This window comes from Rutidosis leptorrhynchoides, chromosome 10 (assembly GCF_046630445.1).
Source record: "Rutidosis leptorrhynchoides isolate AG116_Rl617_1_P2 chromosome 10, CSIRO_AGI_Rlap_v1, whole genome shotgun sequence".
Lineage (NCBI taxonomy): Eukaryota > Viridiplantae > Streptophyta > Magnoliopsida > Asterales > Asteraceae > Rutidosis > Rutidosis leptorrhynchoides.
In genome coordinates, this window is record NC_092342.1 from 154,194,800 (window position 1) to 154,221,407 (window position 26,608).

The 26,608-nt window shown below is 33.3% G+C and overlaps 1 protein-coding gene across 1 annotated transcript in view; it reads right to left on the reverse strand.

The window, feature by feature from the left end:
* Window positions 1–618: 618 nt before the first annotated feature.
* The window catches only part of LOC139870682 (uncharacterized), a 99,954-nt gene continuing 73,964 nt past the window's right edge, over window positions 619–26,608 (reverse strand). Inside the window, exons 3-4 of the mRNA XM_071858464.1 lie at window positions 1,070–1,204; window positions 619–1,008 (exon numbers count right to left, since the gene is read on the reverse strand). Of these exons, the coding sequence (XP_071714565.1) occupies window positions 619–1,008; window positions 1,070–1,204 (525 nt within the window). The remainder of the gene's footprint in view (window positions 1,009–1,069; window positions 1,205–26,608) is intronic.

The window sequence follows — 26,608 nt, forward strand, 5'->3', positions numbered from 1 at the left end:
CCTCCAGCCACTTGGTGAAATAATCAATTACTACAACCAAGAATTTTATTCCTCCTGAGAAAGCAATGACAATGTAAACACTGTTAAAGCGCGTATATTGCAAAGTATTACACAAGTGCATTATTTCATGCGTACCTGAGCACACATTGATGGGGCCGACAATGTCGATGTCCCATTTACTGAATGGCCACGTTGTCGTTATTGGTATCATAGGATACCGTGGTGGGTGACTTATTGGTGCATACTGTTGACATGATTGGAACGTCCTTACAGTTTTCGCTGCATCGCTGTGAATGGTGGGCCAGTAATACCCTATGCGCATCATTTTTGTAGAGCTAGTTCTGTATCCTGAGTGCAAGGCACAAGAACCCTCGTGAACTTCTCGAAGCACCTCGTTAGCCTGAGTAGGTCCAATGCACAACATGCTTGGCCCTAGATAAGACTTCCTATATAAGACACCTTCGATTAACGCGTACATGGGGGGCGCTTCTTTTTGTCTGCTGGAAGTTCGCCCTCAATTAAGAATTTCACTAATGGTGTCATCAAATTTGGGTTTTCCTCCTCAATGGGCGTAACAATTGTTTTCTCATTAATGGATTTTTCTGTTAGCACTTCAACTCATACATTTTTACGCAGATGATCGAAGGCCAGGGCGGCCAACTTTCTCAGCGCGTCTGCTTTCTTGTTTTGTCCCCTAGGTACCTGCGTTAACCTAAAAACATCGAATTCATTTGCCAATTCGTGCACCAGCTCTATGTATCGTTGCATAGAGGATTCATGCGCCCCAAACGATCCATTGACATTGTTAGAGACCAACTGTGAGTCCATGTACGCATCTAAGAGCTTCATTCCAAGTTTTTGCGCTATACACATCCCAGATAGTAATGCTTCATACTCGGACTCGTTGTGGTCGTAGAAACGTGAATCAGAATGCATAGGTATGCTCCTCTCCATCAGGTTTTCTGAGGACCAGTCCAGCGCCGGCGCCTTCGGGTCCACATGCTCCATCTGTATATAATTCCCAAACCTGATTTTTGTCACAACCGATTGTAGTACTTTTCTCGAGTGCCTCTACTTCTCCTGTTGTTTCAGCCAAGTAATCTGCAAGTATCTGGACTTTTACTGCTGTGCGAAAGGAGTAATTGATTTCATGCTCTCCCAACCACTTAGCCAATCTACCCAAAACCTCAGGCTTGTACAACACCTGTCATCACATGTTATCAGCAAATCACAGTTAATTCAAGCGCGTATTTTGCAACTTATAAGATTGTGTAAATAAGAGATCGGGATGCGCGTGCCGTGACTTATACCTATCTTATTGGTTGGTCAGTTAACACCACTATTGGGTGCGCCTAGAAGTACCTGCGCAGCCGACGAGCAGTGTTTACTAGCGCATACACAAGTTTTCAATAGGTGGATAGTTAACTTCGCTTTCACTATGTGTTTAACGACCCGTTGTAACAACCCAACCCGTTAACCGACCAAAAACGCAAAAAAAAAATATTTAAAGCTGGGCTGACCAGATGGGGTGCGCGGCGCGCTCACCCACCTGTACACGGCGCGCACAGGGCCTGGCAGCCCGCTGTCCAAAAATTTCGTTTTACGCGAAAAGATCTTCGACTTCCCGACACATTTAGACCAAACGCTTTTCACAACATTTTATATTAGTTAAAACTAACACGTTCCAATAATAAAATGAGTTTTACGAGACCGGGCCCACATCGGCCGTTTTACGACTTTCGTACAAACTACAAGTTTTCGACCACATGATTTTTAACACAAAATAAAGACCGGGCATGGCGATTGGGGATACGCTACCCAATCCTAATCAATCCAAAAGCAAGATCTTCTAAAGCAACTATACGAGTCCACTAGTTCCCGCTTACCCGAGCCACCGCATCCATGCAATCTATAAAAATGTAAACAACGAGAGGGTAAGCTAACGCTTAGTGAGTGAAAATATACTACATACATATATATGCATAAAATGGACACGCCACACAAATAATCAAATACCGCATACCGAAGCATCCAAGCATAAAGGCAAGCTAGTCTAAGCATACCGTACGATCACTAAGCAACGAGCTAAAGATACAACAACAAACATAAGTTCACCAACGACGATGTGAACAACGCCAAATAGCTACACCCGGAGGGTTAGCTACATCACAACAATACATCAACACACACACACACACACACACACACACATATATATATATATATATATATATATATATATATATATATATATATATATATATATATATATATATATAGCTAAAAGTTCAAACGAGAACCATAAAAAAAGCGAGAACTGCGATAACTTTTGATTTATAAAGATTTTCACTTGTAACTCGATTGAATCACACATAAACCTTGATGAAGAGTATGGATGGACATAAAATAGTTGAAAAACACTTATATTTTACCTATATAATTAAATATATAGTTTCTCGTTCACATGTGCATATTTGCTTCTGAACATGTGAACAGTTTCTTATAATTAACAATTTAACATGTAATTTGAGCTAATGAACATATGTTTGTTAATGATATGTGCATTAATTAACATTTGTATGTAATTTGTTGCATTTAAAAGCATGAAAACTATTAAATTAAATAGTTCTCACAGTTCTAACATTTTTAGTGGTTCTCGTTTATATATATATATATATATATATATATATATATATATATATATATATATATATATATATATATATATATATATATATATATATATATATATATATATATATATATATATATATATATATATATATATATATATATAAACGTCCAAGGTTTACCCCTTAACCCATTACCGAATACCAAACACCACAATGAAGATTGGCCGAACAACCCGAGCCTTAGTGAATTCGCACAACCCGATATTCACTTCTTCACCAATTCAACAACCGAGGTTGGCCGAACTACCCGAGCCTTAGTGAATTCGCACAACCCGAGATTCACTACCTCATCACAAGATGACCGAACAACCCGAGTCATCATGAATCCGCACTACCCGAGATTCACTACCCAAAATATTATGAATACGAGCAAATTGATATTCATTTCCCACACCATAACCCACGCCGTCGGGGTTATAACTCCAAATCACAATCCAAGTGATATCGTACACACAAGTGTGCAACTCGCCAACGGTGGTCAACCAAAACGCACAACCGTGCCAATTGGACCTATTACACAAGTCCATAAAAATCCACCTATATGTGAAGTGAGCTCTATAACCGAGAACCACTTCACCCGACCCGCACCCATCCTACACATACATATGCACATAGGATATTAACACTCACCTTGTCGCCTTGATGAATGCTTCCAAGTAATCCGCGACTCATCAATGGAAAGTACCTATTCCATTATCACAAATACAACAACACACAATTAGGGTTGACTTACAAACAACCCAATTCGACACTTAGTGCCATTTTGACCTAAATGCACTTCCAAGCACAAAACGCGCCCAGACTAACCAATAATCACTAACACTAGTGACAATGGTCCTAATAAGCCAAATGAACCCAATCTTAAGTGTTAAACACTTATCAATCTCAAAATTACCCATAAACCCTAATTTTGACTCAATTCCAAAATTAGTCTTTCAAATACATAAAACGGGGTTCTAACACTTTCATAATCACTAAATCTAGTAATTAAACCCAAATTCAAGTTCTAATCATAGCCAATTTGTTCACCAACCCAAAATCTACCAACAATAACAATAAACCCGATTACTAGTATCACTAAACCCACTTCATGAGTTTAAATGGGTTTCTTAACAATTTAAGTTCAAACCCTAACTTGAATATCAAAATCAAATAATGAAATTCGGAGTTAGAACTTACCACAACAACCAATACGAAGCTAGGAACGAGGTGAACAACTTTAACACCCGAGACTTTGATCAATTCAAGCTCCTTCTTCACCAAAACCTCAAATCTCTCTCTAGACTTCTCCCTCTCTCTCTAGAATAGTTTGAGAGTGTTTATGGATGTGAAATGTGATCCAAAACTGAATCCAACCAGCTGATAAGGCCTCACATCCGGCCTCAAGTGAAAAGACCAAAAAGCCCCTCATTAAACTCAAAAATAGAAAAAGCAGGATTCTGTCGCTGGGCTGGTGCACGGCGCGCACCCATGTCTGGGCAGAATATGAGCTTTGTTTAATTACACAATGCTTCCTGCACTTTATGTACATAATTACACTTCCGTATAATAATTATTAGGGTCTTACAACTCTCCCCCACTTAGAATCGATCACGTCCTCGTGATCCTCGTCGCTTAACCAAACAGACCACACTCCACGGTTCTCAAACATAAATTCCAAACCGACTTTCCTAGACAACTCTTCCCAATGAATTGCCTTAACAACTAAAATCGGCACTCGCGAATTATCAAATCCACCAATCCGAGCACTAAAACCATGCTCGATCCCTCACATCGGGAAAAACTCAACCAATATCGAATCGAGATATCAACCTCTAGCATACCATACCAAGTACATCGCTAGTAACAACCGCTCATCGAAATAAGGTCAACCATGTCTCAACCTAAGGTCAACAACCCGAAACGATGAAGACCGAACAAAAACGAATCCTTACGGATACGCTTACCACATAACATCCCTTGTAGTGCGGAATACGACCAATACCCAACTATCGTAACATCATAAACAAACAGCTAAAATCGATAGCTCCCCAACCGACTATGGAAACGCAAATCCCAAGGTGTACAAAATCGACTATTGTCACACTCGTAACAACATGTGAGCGAAACACTGCTATCGCATCACTAATCACATGACATGGTCCCTGCAACCCCACCATTGGTGTATAAACAACCAATAGTTCACAACACAACATGGCCGAAACAACCCGAGCCTAAACACATATGGAGTATGGTCGAAATAACCCGAACCTTAGTGAATTCGCAACAACCCGAAATTCACCTACCCAATCCATATTTCCCACAACGAAATGACCGCACAACCTGAGTCATCGTGAATACGCACAAACCGATATCCACTACCTCCACCACATAGTATAACCGAGGATGGCCGTACAACCCGAGCCTTAGTGAATCCGAACTACCCGACATTCACTACCTCAAACTATGAGTCCAACCAATAGGGACAATCGTACTACCCAAAATATTGTGAATACGAACAACCCGATATTCACGTCCCACAACACAACTCATGAATGGTACTCCCATTCCGATAACGTTATACCATACCGATATAACACTAAACCCATGATGAAGTCAACAGACCCCGAAGGTCATGCTCCACCAATCAACAATACCATGATGAAGTCAGCGGACCCCGAAGGTCATGCTTTACCAATCAACAATACCATGATGAAGTCAGCGGACCCCGAAGGTCATGCTTCATCAATCTCATACGCACTTTTGGCCTCAAACAACGAGTAGTGCAACATTGCGCTCTGCTACACTATAGTGAACCCTAACGGATACCACTAACCATCCGCACAATCGAGCGAGAACCACCTATATCGAACATAGGCACAAAACAATAATTCTCTACAAGATAATCCACCACGCACATCCCTTAGCCGAGGGATTTCACATTGCTCGCCAAACACGCCCATTATCTCTCAACGAGATTACCACATTATCACCTCGGTGATAATTTATATCCAAAATCATAAGTACAATTTAACCAAAATTGTACTCTACCACAAATCGACCAAAACTAGGTCCCAACACAAGTTTCGGATCTACCATAAGTATTATCCGAATTCTCACCCTAAGGTCTCCTCGTGCGGGAGTGTAACTCCCCCACTTGGAACTACGTTCCATATCCACAACTCGTACAACCGTACAATGCTACCAAAGGTAGACTTTACCCACAATTTGGGTTCACACGACCCTTCACCAAATCTTGCTCCAACCTTGAACACACGAAGGATTTTAACCAATCCTTAAACACTTTGAACGAAAAGTTCATCACAAACTACACAAACTTTACTCTCGCAATCATCCAATTGCTATAGTTTGTCAACTTCCACCTAGTCACTTATGTACGTAAGGGTTTCTCTCCGGTACCCTAAGCACAATGTAACCGCAACACCATCAGAGTTGAACACTACGCTAGTAGGTATGAAAGAGGCACCTAACGTCGCGTCATGTAGACTCCATTACCAACATACATCGAGATCCAAAACACTCGATCTCAAAGGTTCCAACCACCCGACGAACCTCACGGTTCATCAATTTCAACACGAGAGCGAACACGCTTTAACATCCGAACACCAAAGCCCATTCCCAAGGCTTGGTAGAACATTTCTCATTACTAAGGAATGCTTGGTTGCACCAAGTCTTACGCCCTTCGTCCACCAAATCAAACGTCACCATAGGGTAGTCCCACTAGGAACGTCACCCATAACAAAATATGCACAACACAAATGCTTTCAACAAATTTGTACACAACGACACATAATAAATATCCAAAAGGGCATATTTATTAAAACGAAACGTACCTCAACGTCTCCTTGCGGCAATCGCCGCCGCCAACTCGGGACAATCCGACTTTCAATGTCCCTCTTTATGACAATAATAGCACATTCCGTCATCACTCTTCAGCATTGTGCATTCCCACAACTTGTTGTAGTGACCCGAACTTTTCCATGTTTATATATAGATTAAATGAAATTGTTATTTACATGATTAAGTGTTTCCAACATGTTAATCAATCAAACTTGTTAAGACTTGATTAATTGAAATAAGTTTCATATAGACAATTGACCACCCAAGTTGACCGGCGATTCACGAACGTTAAAACTTGTAAAAACTATATGATGACATATATATGGATATATATATATATATAGTTAACATGATATTATGATAAGTAAACATATCATTAAGTATATTAGCAATGAACTACATATGTAAAAACAAGACTACTAAATGATTTTGAAACGAGACATATATGTAACGATTATCGTTGTAACGACATTTAATGTATATATATCATATTAAGATATATTAATACATCATGATATCATGATAATGTAATAATTTAACATCTCATTTGATTTAATAAACAATGGGTTAACAACATTTAACAAGATCGTTAACCTAAAGGTTTCAAAACAACACTTACATGTAATGACTAACGATGACTTAACGACTCAGTTAAAATGTATATACATGTAGTGTTTTAATATGTATTTAAACACTTTTGAAAGACCTCAATACACTTATCAAAATACTTCTACTTAACAAAAATGCTTACAATTACATCCTCGTTCAGTTTCATCAACAATTCTACTCGTATGCACCCATATTCGTACTCGTATAATACACAGCTTTTAGATGTATGTACTATTGGTATATACACTCCAATGATCAGATTTTAGCAGCCCATGTGAGTCACCTAACACATGTGGGAACCATCATTTGGTAACTAGCATGAAATATCTCATAAAATTACAAAAATATGAGTAATCATTCATGACTTATTTACATGAAAACAAAATTACATATCTTTTATATCTAATCCATACACCAATGACCAAAAACACCCACAAACACTTTCATTCTTCAATTTTCTTCATCTAAATTGATCTCTCTCAAGTTCTATCTTCAAGTTCTAAGTGTTCTTCATAAATTCTACAAGTTCTAGTTTCATAAAATCAAGAATACTTCCAAGTTTGCTAGCTTACTTCCAATCTTATAGAGTGATCATCCAACCTCAAGAAATCTTTCTTATTTACAGTAAGATATCTTTCTAATACAAGGTAATACTCATATTCAAACTTTGATTCAATTTCTATAACTATAACAATCTTATTTCAAGTGGAAATCTTACTTGAACTTGTTTTCGTGTCATGATTCTGCTTCAAGAACTTTCAAGCCATCCAAGGATCCTTTGAAGCTAGATCCATTTTTCTCATTTCCAGTAGCTTTATCCAGAAAACTTGAGGTAGTAATGATGTGTGATGACCCGGGAATTTCCGACCAAATTTAAACTTGAATCTTATTTGATTTCGATACGATAAGCAAAGTCTGTAATACTGAAGTCTCAAAAATTTTGAACTGTTTTATATATTCAATTGACCTTCGACTGTTCTCGATGATTCACGAACAACTATGTGTAAATAGATACATATATATGTGTGTGTATATAAATGTGTATATAAATACTACTTGGAAATATATAAAATAATATTAAATCTATTTGTTTAAAAATATATAATATATATTTATGTGTTAAAACTTGTTATTTAAAACTGATTATATATATAGAGAGAGAGTAATCGGAAAATGAATGATTTCGAGCATAATTGCCAAACGTCGGTAACACTCGGTTGATGTTTTGTTAGTTTTAATATAGATATTGTACATGTTCATGAAGGACTAAAATAAAAGTTGAACTGTAAATCGATTACGAAGATGTTAGATTTGTTAAAAATATTTTTTACCTTTTTAAGTTTAAAAATTAGTACTCCGTACATATAAATTGGAACAGAAAATAAATAATTATCGAACCTTTTTTATCAGGTTCCAAACAGTTAATGAGTGAAATAATAAAATATGTTTACTCTAAAAATATGGGATTTTTCTTAAATAAATTATAAGTTAACTGTTTAGCAATGGACACGATATACCAATCCCACAAAAACTGTCGGTGCAATTATTCATGGCTGCTATGGGTTTGCACATGTGTTTTTCTTTATTATTTAATTATTATTATTATTATTATTATTATTATTATTATTATTATTATTATTATTATTATTATTATTATTATTATTATTATTATTATTATTATTATTATTATTTATTATTAAATGTGTACGATTGCTTTCTGTTAGAGAGTATTAGTTGGTGTTCCCCACTCATAACATATAGGCAAATGCATATTACTTGTTACTTGTGATTATAATATTTTCCTGCCAAATTATAAAAACTAAAAACAAGATCACATCTAAACTTGTTCTTCCATTCTTCACCATATTGACAAACATTTAAACCACTCGAGAACCCATCGTCGACCACTGTTTTTGTTACTACAACTAAGAGATTGCAACTGATATTGTGGTTATCCTAGGTGGTTGTTCGATAAGACTACACACCACCCTATTTATCACCATCATCGTTCATCACCGTAACCATCTTAACACCTCACTAGTTTTCTCTCTTCGATCAACCATTCAACTACAACCGCCACCACCGAATGTCTGCACCACCACCATACCATGAACATCAAACAACCCATCACCGAAACCATCTATCTACTTTTTTTTTCTCTTTTATGATTAATAAACACCATCACTATCGGTTATTACTAACCGATCACCACAACCTAACCAGGTCGACTGCTCGAGTTGTAGACCCACCTAAGAACACACCCAAAACCACCACACACCACCACAACAACCTACACGATAACCACCATCACCATTCTCAATTTCTTTTTCTCTCTCCTCTCTCTCTCTCTCTCTTAATTCTTATAACCGAACATCATCTCAATTTTTTTTCTGCTTTCTATAATCATTCAGAAGTCACGAAAAGCAAATAAACACCATCATCCACCTGTAAAACATTCACATAATACTGCAATTACTAGCGATATTTTTTCCTGTTTCTTTTATTGTTAACGAAGAAGAAAAGGAAGAAGATGATGCCGTCATGATAATTGATGATGCATTCGTAAAACGATGAGGATCATTATGATATGCTTATGATAATGATAGTTACCGAAAGAATGATGATGATGAAGATAATACTCGTAATGTTAATGAGATGATGATTGTGGTAATGCTAAAGAGCAGATGATAACAGTCTCTTATAATTATATATATACTTAAGCTTTATACCAGATGTGAGCTTGTAGCTCAATGGTTTTGAAGGTGGGATGGTGAGCGAGTGGACCAGGGATCGAACCTAGCCAGTTACATGAAATTTTTTTTATTTAAATAGAAGCTGCTGGGCCGAATACTTCTGTTTCCATGTTGAGCCGAATTATATACGGACCGATTTAATACGGTGGGCTTCGGAGTGGGCTTCACACATATTTCGTATTGGGCCGTAAACTAGTTTATGTAGCTGGGCCGCCATATTTAATCTGTTGGGCCAGTTGATAGCGTAATAAATATAAATGGGTGACGAGCTATTTAAGAAAAGTAGGAAACGGAAGAGTGGTTAAGAGTGTTGTGGGTTAAAGGAGAGGTCACGGGTTCGAGTGCAGTTCACGCCATTTCTTTTTAAAAAGATTTTTGGAAGGTAGTTTTAACTACACAAGTTATTACTATTATAATAGTTATTATTATTAATAATATGATTTTTGTTATTGTTATTATTATCATAATTATAAATACAATTATAATTATTGTTATCATTAAGATTATGATTATTATTATCATTATTAGTATTATTATTACTACCATTACCACTAAATTAACTTTATTTTCAAACCTGTCGTTCTTGATTAAAACTAATATTATCATTAAAAATAATATCTTACTATCATTATTATTATTATCAGTAGTAGTGTGATCAATATTACTAAAAGTATTATGAATATGACAATAAAAAGTTTCAAAGATATTCTCATTAAGATTATAAGAATATATATATAAAAACGTGGATTTAAAAACTATGAATGAAATTATAATTTAAGTGAATTACTAATTATTAGTATTATTATTAATAAAATTATTATTGTTAATACATCATTATTATTATCAAAAACTATCTTTTTAAGCAAATAAATATTTTATACATATAATATACTTATTACATATACTATAATTACACTAATATTTCACATAACTATATAAATCAAACTTACCTATATTATTTAAATACGTACATATAACAAACTAATGATTTTAAATATAATACTAAAACGTATATAAATAAATATGGATATATGAATATAACTATATAGATTTTTAATCATTTTGAAGATATACAAAAACTAAATATATAATATATATAAATTAAGATATAATAAACAAATTTGCTCGATTACGATTATGTGTATTAATAAATATACAAATGATATAGGTTCGTGAATCCGAGGTCAACCCTACACTTGTTAAATGTCGTCCTATGTATTTTTACTACAAAATACAGTATGGTGAGTTTCATTATTCCCTTTTATATATATTTTTGGGCTGAGAATACATGCAAATGCTTTATTAACTGTTTTACAATATTTATATGCGTGAGTTCTATTACTCCCTTTTTAAATGCTTTTGCAATATATATTTTTGGGACTGAGAATACATGCGCTGCTTTTATAAATGCTTTACGAAATAGACACAAGTAATCAAAACTACATTATATGGTTGAATGATCGAAATCGAATATGCCCCTTTTTATTAAGTCTGGTAATCTAAGAATTAGGGAACATACACCCTAATTGACGCGAACTCTAAAGATAGATCTATCGGGCTCAACAAGCCCCATCCAAAGTACCGGATGCTTTAGTACTTCGAAATTTATATCATGTCCGAAGGAGGATCCCGGAATGATGGGGATATTCTTATATACATATTGTGAATGTCGGTTACAAGGTGTTCAATCCATATGAATGATATTTTTGTCTCTATGCATGGGACGTATGTTTATGAAATGGAAATATGAAATCTTGTGGTCTATTAAAAATTATGAAAGGATTATTTATGTTAAATTAATGAACTCACCAACCTTTTGGTTGACACTTGAAAGCATGTTTATTCTCAAGTACGAAAGAAATCTTCCGCTGGGCATTTTCTCATTTTATAGATATTACTTGGAGTCATTCATGGTATATTTCAAAAGACGTTGCATTCGAGTCGTCGAGTTCATCAAGATTATAATTAAGTCAATTATAGGTGAATATATTATGAAATGGTACGCATGCCTGTCAATTTTCGATGTAATGAAAGATTGTCTTTTCAAAAACGAATGTAATGTTTGTAAAATGTATCATATATAGAGGTCAAGTACCTCGCGATGTAATCAACTGTTGTGAATTGTTTATAATCGATATGGACTTCGTCCAGATGGATTAGGACGGGTCCTTTCAGTTGGTATTAGAGCGGTGGCCTTAGCGAACCGGGTCTGCATTAGTGTGTCTAACTGATAAGTCGTTAGGATGCATTAGTAAGTCTGGACTTCGACCGTGTCTGCATGTCAAAAGTTTTGCTTATCATTTCGTGTCGAAAATTTCCTGCTTATTATTCTTAGGAAATCAATTGCTTATCATTCTTAGTCTAAACACGTTCTACTGCATTGACTGCATGAATAGTGTATAGACAAAATTCATATCTTAGCGTATCTGCTACTTCATATCTTAGCATATCTGTTACCGTAACTTTGCCTGTTGTATTCCGTAGATTCCTCCGTAACTTATGGGATTTTAGTATTATATATGCATATGTAAATTATGTATTGCAGGGTACTAATCTACATCCTATAATCTATTTCTTATCGAAAATCCTTCATCTGATCGTACGAGATGAATCCCTCAATCAGTCCGAGTTCCTAAGATTTCGATAGCTATTCCGATAGTTATTTCGACAGCTATTCCGACATAGATGTTCACCTAAGCTCCGAAAACAGCATCGTCAGCATGAATCAACCAATGAGCCATTATCAATTCATCTGATGGGTTCGTAGTCAACTTAATCAATGGAAACGCGCAGAAGACAATCCCTTCCACCAACCGAATTCACCTCTTGACAATGAACCTGAAGCGTTTACCGGCGAACCTGTCTGAGACACCATTTTCAGTCTCATTTCCAGGGTAACTCGACAAGATAATATTCTATCCATAATTCTGAACCTTATTCATCCGCTCGTTCTGACCGAAAATCATCCTGGAGTAATAAGTCAACGAACTTCGCGCTCGAATAATCAATTCGAAGAATATGGTGCAAAATGTACCAGCTTCAGCAACATCACCGGCACCAACAGTACCATCAATAACAGCACCAATACCATCAACAATCCATGCTTCAATATCATCATTTGTACTTGGAGTATGATCTTCGTTCTACGTATCGTTCTACCTCATTTATCTTCGTTCAACATGGCGAATATGTAATCTCGAAAGTTTTAGAGATTATTTATTCTAGTTCCAACCGAAAAGCAAATGAGTTTAATATCATATTAACTCATTAAATCCATGAATACATCTGAAGAAAATATATATGTATATATGTTTTCATAAAGATTGTAATTAAAAATTCTCTTGTACAAACTGTTAATGGTGAAAATATTTTAACGGGTAGGTAATACCCGAGGAATATTTAAATTTAACATTAATAAGTTACATTGTATATTTTTCGAATCTGTTTCAACAGTCATATACTATCCTACTTACATCTACCGATATACAAATCCGTTCACCACAGAATAACCATATGCATCCAATTTCATATTTGGATTTTGATTTATCAGAATTCAACAAGTGGCATAATGAAGAAAACATTTGACAAAATAAAATTTGTTAGAAACAAACAAATTAACTATGAGAAATTTTGTTAAGAATCCACGCTAACAAAATCCTAGCTAACTGTTCCTAACTAACTGTGGACTAATCAACTAAGGACTACCAACAGTGGACAATTAAAATGAATTAAAATATTAATTATAACATATGAAACTAAACAATTCTTCAAGCTTGCCACTTAATTTCATTTTAAACCCCATTCGTATCATCACAATTACAATCTGCGTTTAAACCTTTCATGATTCTTGAAAACACCTCAATCGATAGGATGAATCAACCGCACTTCATCTACGAAAGGAAAGAATTATGCATATAGTTATGCACCTGAGAAACTCTCGGCAACTGAGTAAAAGTTTAACACGTAGCCGCGTCAGATCCTTTGGCATTTATTAGCAAAAATAACTTTGCGACCTCTTTTTAAAGTAGTCAATTTTGTCACAGCTCCAGCAAGCCAACTTCGACTTTTCATTCGAAGTAACCTTACTATAATCCTGATATATACAATTACCCTTTTGATACCGGAGAATTCTTTTATATTCCACCATATTACCAGCAGACGTACCAGCAACCTCGTTACTTCTTGGCTTAAATTTCTCTGACAAATAACTATATTTATCCATTGAAACCCTATCATATACTCATCTGCATCTTGTAACGAGAACTGCCATAACAATTACCAGGAATCAGCAATCAGTACTTTGAAAACTCACAGCATATCTACATCAACAGTTATATGTATGACATTTATCTCTTAGAATTATGATCTCTCGTTCTGAAATTCTGAAAAGCACTCAGTCACAAATCAATACTCTGAATGTTGAAAAAGCTGAATGAAGCAACAGAAACCATAGACAACCGTAAACGACCTTAATCATCGGAAGTTTGATGATAAAGAATAGTATGTTGGAAAAGCTCAGAAAAAGTGGAACTGGAAAACGGATTGAGCTAGTCACGAAAGAGACCAAGGACAAATACAAGGACCAAACTCTATATTCAACGAATTCAGGTAATTCTGGATTCGTTGAAATCTTTAGAGAATATCTTGCTCCGAAGTCATGTTAAAATCTTGCGGAAAATCTTTCTTTATCAACCATCGAACTTAGAAATTCCAAAATATCATCATCAATATCTTTGATATTTTGAGGATATTTTCAAAAAATATTCTCGTCCGAAATTATATACCTCTTCGTGCTTCCTGTGTATCATTATATTGGAAACATTCAAGAGAAAATTTAGTACCGAAAAGTAGATTATGCGAAACTATGAAGAAAGCCGTGGATAAATCACAAAGAATAAGTTTGACTTCAAAGAATCCAAATGATTCAATGTCTGCTAAAGTCTTTAGCGAATATTTTGCTCCTTACTCTAAAACCCTTACGGATAAATCTTTTTCATCATCCATTGATATTAGAAATTCCAAGTTATCATCGTAGCTTTCATTATAAATATCCTCCATATTCTAAAGATATTTTCATAACTATTCTTATATGAAATTATTAATCTTTTCCCGATATCAGTGTTACATCATATAGAAACTGTTAGTTTCTATATTCTGTAAACTTTCAAGCTTAAAAATATGAATGTTATTGAAGTAATGTTGAGAACTGATGCATGAGTTAGTATAATATAATGACACTTGATCAACGTGATTATATTACAGTAAGTCATGCTAAGTTTCTAAATGGAACATGATGATTCACAGATTATAACATCATCATGTGACATGTTACATAACTCTTTCATTTTGATTAACTTCTGAACATATCAAGAAAATATATTCTTGATAATTCTACTCTCAGTGACTCTGGTAATTTGACAAATCAAATCGTGTTATTACATTCTTTCTTGTTTAGAACATTATATTCATTCGAAACTCCATACTTACGAATTCTGGACCATTACAAGAGGTGTCCAATCGTAAAAAGAAGAAACGAAGGGACAAAGCTCCAAAAGAAATAGAAATTGGGGTATAAATCGCAGCAAAGAGGAATGAGTATTAACTATGGATGACAATGATTATAGAAAACAGATATAGGGACATTGAAATATAAGGAAAGATATAAAGCCCGATAACAACACCAAAATTACAAACCGTGTATATCAATATTTATCGCAACATAAAGACACGGGAGAATTATAAGTACTATAACCCCAAGGGCAAAGTAGAAGTAAGCAGATTCCTCTGGTGAAAGTTAGAAAAGAAGAATAATTGTTGCGATAATAAGGATGAGGATAAGGATCAGAATCGGATTAAGCATTATTAAAATCTTTTGGATATATGAACTGAGAAAGAAGGAATAGAAGTGGTGGAAACTAATGGAACGGAAAAGGTAAATTTATAAGGGAAATATCAGACGGAGAAATTGAGGCAGATCACCGTATTTAATTATAGAGATCTTAATTTTCCTACTCGCCGAAGAATCAAATCTTTTAGATTTCGAAGATTTTCTTTAAATCCCTTGAATTCCGGAATTCAAACGTGGCCACGTCAAAGGTAAGACGCACCTTATTTTCTAAGTTCAACCATGACTAGCCAAAAGTTATGATGAAACTTGTCTTTTTCATTTCACTATTTAGTGATAGCTTTATTCGCACCCTTCGAGTAATTGAATTGTCTTATTCATATTACTTAATGGTGATAAAACTCTATTTATCAACTCATATGAGTCATGAAAACATTTCTATTGTTAACCATGACGACCACACTCAAATTTCGGGACGAAATTTCTTTAACGGGTAGGTACTGTGATGACCCGGGAATTTCCGACCAAATTTAAACTTGAATCTTATTTGATTTCGATACGATAAGCAAAGTCTGTAATACTGAAGTCTCAAAAATTTTGAACTGTTTTATATATTCAATTGACCTTCGACTGTTCTCGATGATTCACGAACAACTATGTGTAAATAGATACATATATATGTGTGTGTATATAAATGTGTATATAAATACTACTTGGAAATATATAAAATAATATTAAATCTATTTGTTTAAAAATATATAATATATATTTATGGGTTAAAACTTGTTATTTAAAACTGATTATATATATAGAGAGAGACTAAACGGAAAATGAATGATTTCGAGCATAATTGCCAAACGTCGGTAACACTCGGTTGATGTTTTGTTAGTTTTAATATAGATATTGTACATGTTCATGAAGGACTAAAATAAAAGTTGAACTGTAAATCGATTACGAAGATGTTAGATTTGTTAAAAATATTTTTTACCTTTTTAAGTTTAAAAATTAGTACTCCGTACATATAAATTGGAACAGAAAATAAATAATTATCGAACCTTTTTTATCAGGTTCCAAACAGTTAATGAGTGAAATAATAAAATATGTTTACTCTAAAAATATGGGATTTTTCTTAAATAAATTATAAGTTAACTGTTTAGCAATGGACACGATATACCAATCCCACAAAAACTGTCGGTGCAATTATTCATGGCTGCTATGGGTTTGCACATGTGTTTTTCTTTATTATTTAATTATTATTATTATTATTATTATTATTATTATTATTATTATTATTATTATTATTATTATTATTATTATTATTATTATTATTATTATTATTATTATTATTATTATTATTATTATTATTATTATTTATTATTAAATGTGTTCGATTGCTTTCTGTTAAAGAGTATTAGTTGGTGTTCCCCAGTCATAACATATAGGCAAATGCATATTACTTGTTACTTGTGATTATAATATTTTCCTGCCAAATTATAAAAACTAAAAACAAGATCACAGCTAAACTTGTTCTTCCATTCTTCACCATATTGACAACCATTTAAACCACTCAAGAACCCATCGTCGACCACTGTTTTTTGTTACTACAACTAAGAGATTGCAACTGATATTGTGGCTATCCTAGGTGGTTGTTCGACAAGACCACACACCACCCTATTTATCACCATCATCGTTCATCACCGTAACCATCTAAACACCTCACTAGTTTTCTCTCTTCGATCAACCATTCAACTACAACCGCCACCACTGAATGTCTGCACCACCACCATACCATGAACATCAAACAACCCATCACCGAAACCATCTATCTACTTTTTTTTTCTCTTTTATGATTAATAAACACCATCACTATCGGTTATTACTAACCGATCACCACAACCTAACCAGGTCGACTGCTCGAGTTGTAGACCCACCTAAGAACACACCCAAAACCACCACACACAACCACAACAACCCACACGCTAACCACCATCACCATTCTCAATTTCTTTTTCTCTCTCTCCTCTCTCTCTCTCTCTTAATTCTTATAACCGAACATCATCTCAATTTTTTTTCTGCTTTCTATAATCATTCAGAATTCAAGAAAAGCAAATAAACACCATCATCCACCTGTAAAACATTCACGTAATACTGCAATTACTAGCGATATTTTTTTTCCTGTTTCTTTTATTGTTAACGAAGAAGAAAAGGAAGAAGATGATGTCGTCATGATAATTGATGATGCATTCGTAAAACGACGAGGATCATTATGATATGCTTATGATAATGATAGTTACCGAAAGAATGATGATGATGAAGATAATACTCGTAATGTTAATGAGATGATGATTGTGGTAATGCTAAAGAGCAGATGATAACAGTCTCTTATAATTATATATATATTTAAGCTTTATACCAGATGTGAGCTTGTAGCTCAATGGTTTTGAAGGTGGGATGGTGAGCGAGTGGACCAGGGATCGAACCTAGCTAGTTACATGAAATTTTTTTTATTTAAATAGAAGCTGCTGGGCCGAATACTTCTGTTTCCATGTTGGGCCGAATTATATACGGACCGATTTAATACACTGGGCTTCGGAGTGGGCTTCACACATATTTTGTATTGGGCCGTAAACTAGTTTATGTAGCTGGGCTGCCATATTTAATCTGTTGGGCCAGTTGATAGCGTAATAAATATAAATGGGTGACGAGCTATTTAAGAAAAGTAGGAAATGGAAGAGTGGTTAAGAGTGTTGTGGGTTAAAGGAGAGGTCACGGGTTCGAGTGCAGTTCACACCATTTCTTTTTAAAAAGATTTTTGGAAGGTAGTTTTAACTACACAAGTTATTACTATTATAATAGTTATTATTATTAATAATATGATTTTTGTTATTGTTATTATTATTATCATAATTATAAATACAATTATAATTATTGTTATCATTAAGATTATGATTATTATTATCATTATTAGTATTATTATTACTACCATTACCACTAAATTAAGTTTATTTTCAAACCTCTCGTTCTTGATTAAAATTAATATTATCATTAAAAATAATATCTTACTATCATTATTATTATTATCAGTAGTAGTGTGATCAATATTACTAAAAGTATTATGAATATGACAATAAAAAGTTTCAAAGATATTCTCATTAAGATTATAAGAATATATATATAAAAACGTGGATTTAAAAACTATGAATGAAATTATAATTTAAGTGAATTACTAATTATTAGTATTATTATTAATAAAATTATTATTGTTAATACATCATTATTATTATTATCAAAAACTATCTTTTTAAGCAAATAAATATTTTATACATATAATATACTTATTACATATACTATAATTACACTAATATTTCACATAACAATATAAATCAAACTTACCTATATTATTTAAATACGTACATATAACAAACTAATGATTTTAAATATAATACTAAAATGTATATAAATAAATATGGATATATGAATATAACTATATAGATTTTTAATTATTTTAAAGATATACAAAAACTAAATATATAATATATATAAATTAAGATATAATAAACAAATTTGCTCGATTACGATTATGTGTATTAATAAATATACAAATGATATAGGTTCGTGAATCCGAGGTCAACCCTACACTTGTTAAATGTCGTCCTATGTATTTTTACTACAAAATACAGTATGGTGAGTTTCATTATTCCCTTTTATATATATTTTTGGGCTGAGAATACATGCAAATGCTTTATTAACTGTTTTACAATATTTATATGCGTGAGTTCTATTACTCCCTTTTTAAATGCTTTTGCAATATATATTTTTGGGACTGAGAATACATGCGCTGCTTTTATAAATGCTTTACGAAATAGACATAAGTAATCAAAACTACATTATATGGTTGAATGATCGAAATCGAATATGCCCCTTTTTATTAAGTCTGGTAATCTAAGAATTAGGGAACATACACCCTAATTGACGCGAACTCTAAAGATAGATCTATCGGGCTCAACAAGCCCCATCCAAAGTACAGGATGCTTTAGTACTTCGAAATTTATATCATGTCCGAAGGAGGATCCCGGAATGATGGGGATATTCTTATATACATATTGTGAATGTCGGTTACCAGGTGTTCAATCCATATGAATGATATTTTTTTCTCTATGCATGGGACGTATGTTTATGAAATGAAAATATGAAATCTTGTGGTCTATTAAAAATTATAAAATGATTATTTATGTTAACTAATGAACTCACCAACCTTTTGGTTGACACTTGAAAGCATGTTTATTCTCAGGTACGAAAGAAATCTTCCGCTGGGCATTTGCTCATTTTATAGATATTACTTGGAGTCATTCATGGTATATTTCAAAAGACGATGCATTCGAGTCGTCGAGTTCATCAAGATTATAATTAAGTCAATTATAGGTGAATATATTATGAAATGGTACGCATGCCTGTCAATTTTCGATGTAATGAAAGATTGTCTTTTCAAAAACGAATGTAATGTTTGTAAAATGTATCATATATAGAGGTCAAGTACCTCGCGATGTAATCAACTGTTGTGAATTGTTTATAATCGATATGGACTTCATCCAGATGGATTAGGACGGGTCCTTTCATGATGTTCATAACATCGTTTGATTCATACATATAAAGCTATCTTATTCGAAAGTTTAAACTTGTAATCACTAGAACATAGTTTAGTTAATTCTAAACTTGTTCGCAAACAAAAGTTAATCCTTATAACTTGAATTTTAAAATCAACTAAACACATATTCTATATCTATATGATATGCTAACTTAATTATTTAAAACCTGGAAACACGAAGAACACTGTAAAACCGGACATAAGCCGTCGTAGTAACACCGTGGGCTGTTTTGGGTTAGTTAATTAAAAATTATGATAAACTTTGATTTAAAAGTTATTCTTTTGGGAAAATGATTTTTCTTATGAACATGAAACTATATCCAAAAATCATGATTAAACTCAAAGTGAAAGTATGTTTTCTAAAATGGTCATCTAGACGTTGTTCTTTCGACTGAAATGAATACCTTTACAAAAATGACTTGTAACTTATATTTCTGACTATAAACCTATACTTTTTCTGTTCATATTCATAAAATAGAGTTCAATATGAAACCATAGCAATTTGATTCACTCAAAACGGAATTAAAATGAAGAAGTTGTGGGTAAAACAAGATTGGATAATTTTTCTTGTTGTAGCAACGTGAAAATTGGTAACAAATTTATATTAATCATATCTTAGCTAACTGATAATGCTAAAAACGAACATATATTTCATAGCATTATTCCTCAAGAAAGACAAGCTTTTAGTTGCAATTGTTCTATTTACAAGTGATATTCGTTTAAATAATAAAAGGTGAAGACAAAAGACAGATTCGACGAATTGAAGACGCAAACGACCAAAAAGCTCAAAAGTACAAAAGACAATCAAAAAGGTTCCAATTATTGATAAGAAACGTCTCGAAATTACAAGAGTACAAGATTCAAAACGCAAAGTACAAGATATTAAATTGTACGCAAGGACGTTCGAAAATCCGGAACCGGGACCAGAGTCAACTCTTAACGCTCGACGCAACGGACTAAAAATTACAAGTTAACTATGTATATAAATATAATATAATATATAATTAATTATATTAATTATATATATATTATATTTATAAATAAAAACCGTCGGCAGAGAAAGACTCCAAGGGACTGAGCTGTAATTTCATTCTCCGCGACTCGCGGAGTTTGAAGGCAAAAATGCCGCGAGTCGCGGAGCCCCAAAAGTCGACTTTTCCTATAAAAGCAACCGAATTCTGATCGCAATATATAATCTTTTTCTTCTTCTTCATATACGTAAAATATATATTTATAATTTATATTTTAATTTTAATTTTAATTATAATTCTAATAATAAGGGTATGTTAGCGAATGTTGTAAGGGTGTAAGTCAAAATTCTGTCTGTGTAATGCTACGCTATTTTTAATCATTGTAAGTTATGTTCAACCTTTTTACATTAATGTCTCGTAGCTAAGTTATTATTATGCTTATTTAAAACGAAGTAATCATGATGTTGGGCTAATTACTAAAATTGGGTAATTGGACTTTGTACCATAATTGGGGTTTGGACAAAAGAACGACACTTGTGGAAATTAGACTATGGGCTATTAATAGGCTTTATATTTGTTTAACTAAATGATAGTTTGTTAATGTTAATATAAAGATTTACAATTGGGCGTCCTTATAAATTACCATATACACTCGATCGGACACGATGGGCGGGGTATTTATATGTACGAATAATCGTTCATTTAACCGGACACGGGAATGGATTAATAGCCACTAGAATAATTAAAACAGGGGTGAAATTACATTCAAGGGTAATTGGTGTAATTGCTAACAAAGTAGTAAAACCTTGGTTTACACGCAGTTGATAACCTGGTGTATTCATTAAACAAAGTATTAAAACCTTGTTACAATTCGAATCCCCAATTAGTTGGAATATTTAACTTCGGGTATAAGAATAATTTGATGAGGACACTCGCATTTTATATTTATGACTGATGGACTGTTATGGACAAAAACCAGACGGACATATTAAATAATCCAGGACAAAGGACAATTAACCCATGGGCATAAAACTAAAATCAACACGTCAAACATCATGATTACGGAAGTTTAAATAAGCATAATTCTTTTATTTCATATTTAATTTCCTTTATTTTATATTTAATTGCACTTCTAATTATCGCATTTTTATTGTTATTGTATTTAATTGCACTTTTAATTATCGTACTTTTTAATTATCGCAAGTTTATTTTATCGCACTTTTATTATTCGCAATTTCATTATCGTTATTTACTTTACGCTTAAAATTAAGTCTTGTATTTATTTATTATTTTACATTTGGTTTTAACTGCGACTAAAGTTTTAAAATCGACAAACCGGTCATTAAACGGTAAAAACCCCCCTTTATAATAATAATATTACTTATATATATCTTTGTATTTTTATAAAAGTAAATTAATATAGTGTTGAGCTTTGTTTAAAAAAAGATTCCCTGTGGAACGAACCGGACTTACTAAAAACTACACTACAGTACGATTAGGTACACTGCCTATAAGTGTTGTAGCAAGGTTTAAGTATATCCATTCTATAAATAAATAAATATCTTGTGTAAAATTGTATCGTATTTAATAGTGTTTCGTTGTAAACTTCAATAGTATTTTATACCCCTTAGCTTTGACATCAAGTATTTTTGGCGCCGCTGCCGGGGAACTTTCTAAACGCCGGAAGCGCAACGCTAATAAAAAAAAAAAAAAAAAAGAGATTTTTTCTATTAAAAGTCGCTTTTGTAAAAATACGTTTTAAATATTCGAAAATATAAAAAGAAAAACAAAAATATAAGTATTTTTAAGATTTTGTTAAATATTTAAGTTGATTAAGTTTCTTTATTTTTATTTTAGTTTATAAAAAATATAAGTTTTATTTAAATATCTTTTATTTATATAAAAACAGAAAAAAAAAAATAAATAAATAAAGAAAAACGCGTTGAAATTAAACCTGTCAGTTGAAATTCTGAACCCCGCGACTCGCGGGGTTTTCTGCATTAATTACCGCGACTCGCGGAGTGACTCTGACACGAGACAGAACCCTAATTCAGCATTAATTACGGGGTATTTAATAATTATTATTATTATTAACCCTAATTATTATTATTATAATTAATTTTATTTTAACTTTTACTTTTTATTTAATTTATGTATTTAATATTAATTAGTTTTATTAAATTGTAAAATTAGTAGTTTTATTAAATAAATAATATAAAAATAATATTTTTATAAAAATTGTAATTTTTACAACTTTTTGTATATTTTTATATTTTGTCCCTTTTTAATCGTTTTTGCGTAATATTTGTATTTTTAGCTCATATGTAATTTTAAACTTAGTTTTTGCCATAGTCATTTTCACTCCTAGATTTTTAGGCCTTGCCGTAGAATTCCTTAAGTGCTTTTTCTTTAGACTAAGATTTAGGTACTTTAGAATTTTGCGACGTCTTTTTAAGTTTTAGTTTCTTTTTAAGTTATTTCCATTTGGGATTTAGTTTTTCTTGTAAGCTTTAATATTTTTAGACAACTTTTACCTATGTATCAATTATCATTCCAATTAGTAATCTCAATTTGCGATTATAATTTTAAGTTAGTTGTAGTAATAAGGTCAGGTTAGTCAAGTATTTTTAATTTTTTATAAGTTTCTTTTATTTTTCCGTCACCTTTTATTTTTTTCAACCATTTTTCTTTTTCAATTTTTTTTTTCCGACTAACTCTTTTTCTTTCTTATTTCTCGCTATTCTAGTTTTAGGAAATAGATTTTTATTCTACTTCTTATCTAAATTTCTTAAAATTACGAAAATTTATTTTGAGTGGTTAAATTGATAGACATCAAAATTTTCTGGTTCGTAGTAATAGTTGGATTTGTACGTGGACCGGGTTATTGGAGCCAAACAGTCCTCAATTATATTGAGACCAAACGAATCCTGCCCCTCTGCATCTTTTGGCTATTCGAAACGTGGGCAAAATCAGAAAAGTCTATTGATTGGATAACTTATTATAATTTTTCTTTCCTTTTTAAAACTAATAGGATATTCAGTGAATGCACCGAGCAAGACGTTCATCACCTTTTGTACGTTCACCACCTGTAACTAGATCAAGACATTTAGCAAATATAACCGCCGTTGATTTTTCTTTAGAATCGTCATCCAGTAGACCAAGTACTTCAGTTCAAATTTCCGATAATCCATTTTTTGAACCCGACCTCACAATTGAGAATCCGGAAAATATTCAGGAACGGTTCGTAGATCCTGAACCATTAAACTTTCCTCCGGAGCCACCAATCATTCAAACAGAGATTGTTGAGGAACGAACCATTAAATCAGAATCATCTAGTGATACCGATTCAACAAATTCAATTATGGAGAATGTGGAACCTTTAAGTATGGAAGACCGAATGAGAGCTAAACGCACTGGCCAAGGTCACGCAATTACTCATCCAGACATTAATGCGCCAGATTATGAAATCAAAGGACAAATTCTACACATGGTGACTAATCAATGCCAATTTAGCGGTACGCCGAAGGAAGATCCAAATGAACATCTACGTACCTTTAATAGGATCTGCACACTATTTAAAATCCGAGAAGTGGAGGATGAACAGATATATCTCATGTTATTTCCCTGGACTTTAAAGGGAGAAGCCAAAGATTGGTTGGAATCGTTACCTGAAGGGGCGATTGATACATGGGACGTTTTAGTTGACAAATTTCTTAAACAATTCTTTCCTGCATCTAAAGCCGTAAGACTTCAAGCAGAAATTGTTACGTTCACACAGAAACCAAATGAAACTCTATATGAGGCGTGGACTAGATATGGAAAGTTGTTAAGAGGATGTCCGCAACATGGTTTAGACACCTGTCAAATAGTACAAATATTCTACCAAGGATGCGACATCACTACAAGGAAAGACATAGATATAGCAGCTGGTGGTTCTATTATGAAGAAAACCGAAACAGATGCTTACAAAATTATTGATAACACTGCTTCCCACTCACATGAGTGGCACCAAGAAAAAGATATCATTAGATCATCTAAAGCAGCTAGAGCCGATTCTAGCCATGACTTAGATTCCATTTCCGCAAAGATAGATGCTGTGGAAAGACGAATGGAAAAGATGACTAAGGATATTCACTCAATACGAATTAGTTGTGAGCAGTGTGGAGGACCACATTTGACAAAAGATTGTCTCAGTATTGAATTAACAATGGAACAAAGAGAGAATATTTCATACATAAACCAAAGGCCTGGAAATAATTATCAGAATAATTATCAACCGCCAAGACCGATTTACAATCAAAACCAGAATTATAACCGAAATATTCCATACAACAACCAACAAGGTCCTAGCAATCAACAAGTATCCAATAATACTTATAATCAGCAAAGACCTAATTTTCAAAACAAACCACCACAACAAACCGATGATAAAAAGCCGAATTTAGAAGATATGATGACGAAGCTAGTTGAAACTCAAACGCAGTTTTTCACATCTCAAAAACAAACCAATGAACAAAATGCTCAAGCATTTAGAAATCAACAAGCTTCTATTCAAAATCTGGAACAAGAAGTAAGTAACCTAGCAAGGTTAATAGGTGAAAGAAAACCGGGAAGTTTACCGAGCGATACAAATGCTAACCCCCGAAATGAAACAGCTAAAGCCATTACCACAAGAAGTGGTACAACACTTAAACCACCTGAAATACCTGTAACTTCTGATGAAACCATTCCTACTCCACAAGAACCACAACCTGATCAAGATAAGGAAAAAGAACCGGTAGTTGAAAAGGTTAATGAAGATAACACAGTTAAGGATAAACCTTATGTTAAACCATATCAACCACCACTTCCTTACCCGAGTAAAATGAAGAAAGAGAAACTTGAAGCCGAGCAATCCAAATTCTTGGATATGTTTAAACAGATAAATGTAAATCTTCCTTTCATTGATGTGATTTCAAGAATGCCAAGATATGCTAAATTCTTGAAAGATCTAATCTCAAATAGAAAGAAAATGGAAGAACTCTCGGCTGTTACTATGAATGTTAATTGTTCAGCAGTGCTGTTGAATAAGATACCAGAAAAATTATCTGATCCAGGAAGTTTCACAATTCCATGTTTTCTGGGTAGTCTTAGTTCAATAGAAGCATTGGCAGACTTAGGTGCTAGTATAAATCTAATGCCGTATTCACTATACACTAAACTAGACCTTGGAGAATTGAAACCAACCAGAATAAGCATACAACTAGCCGATA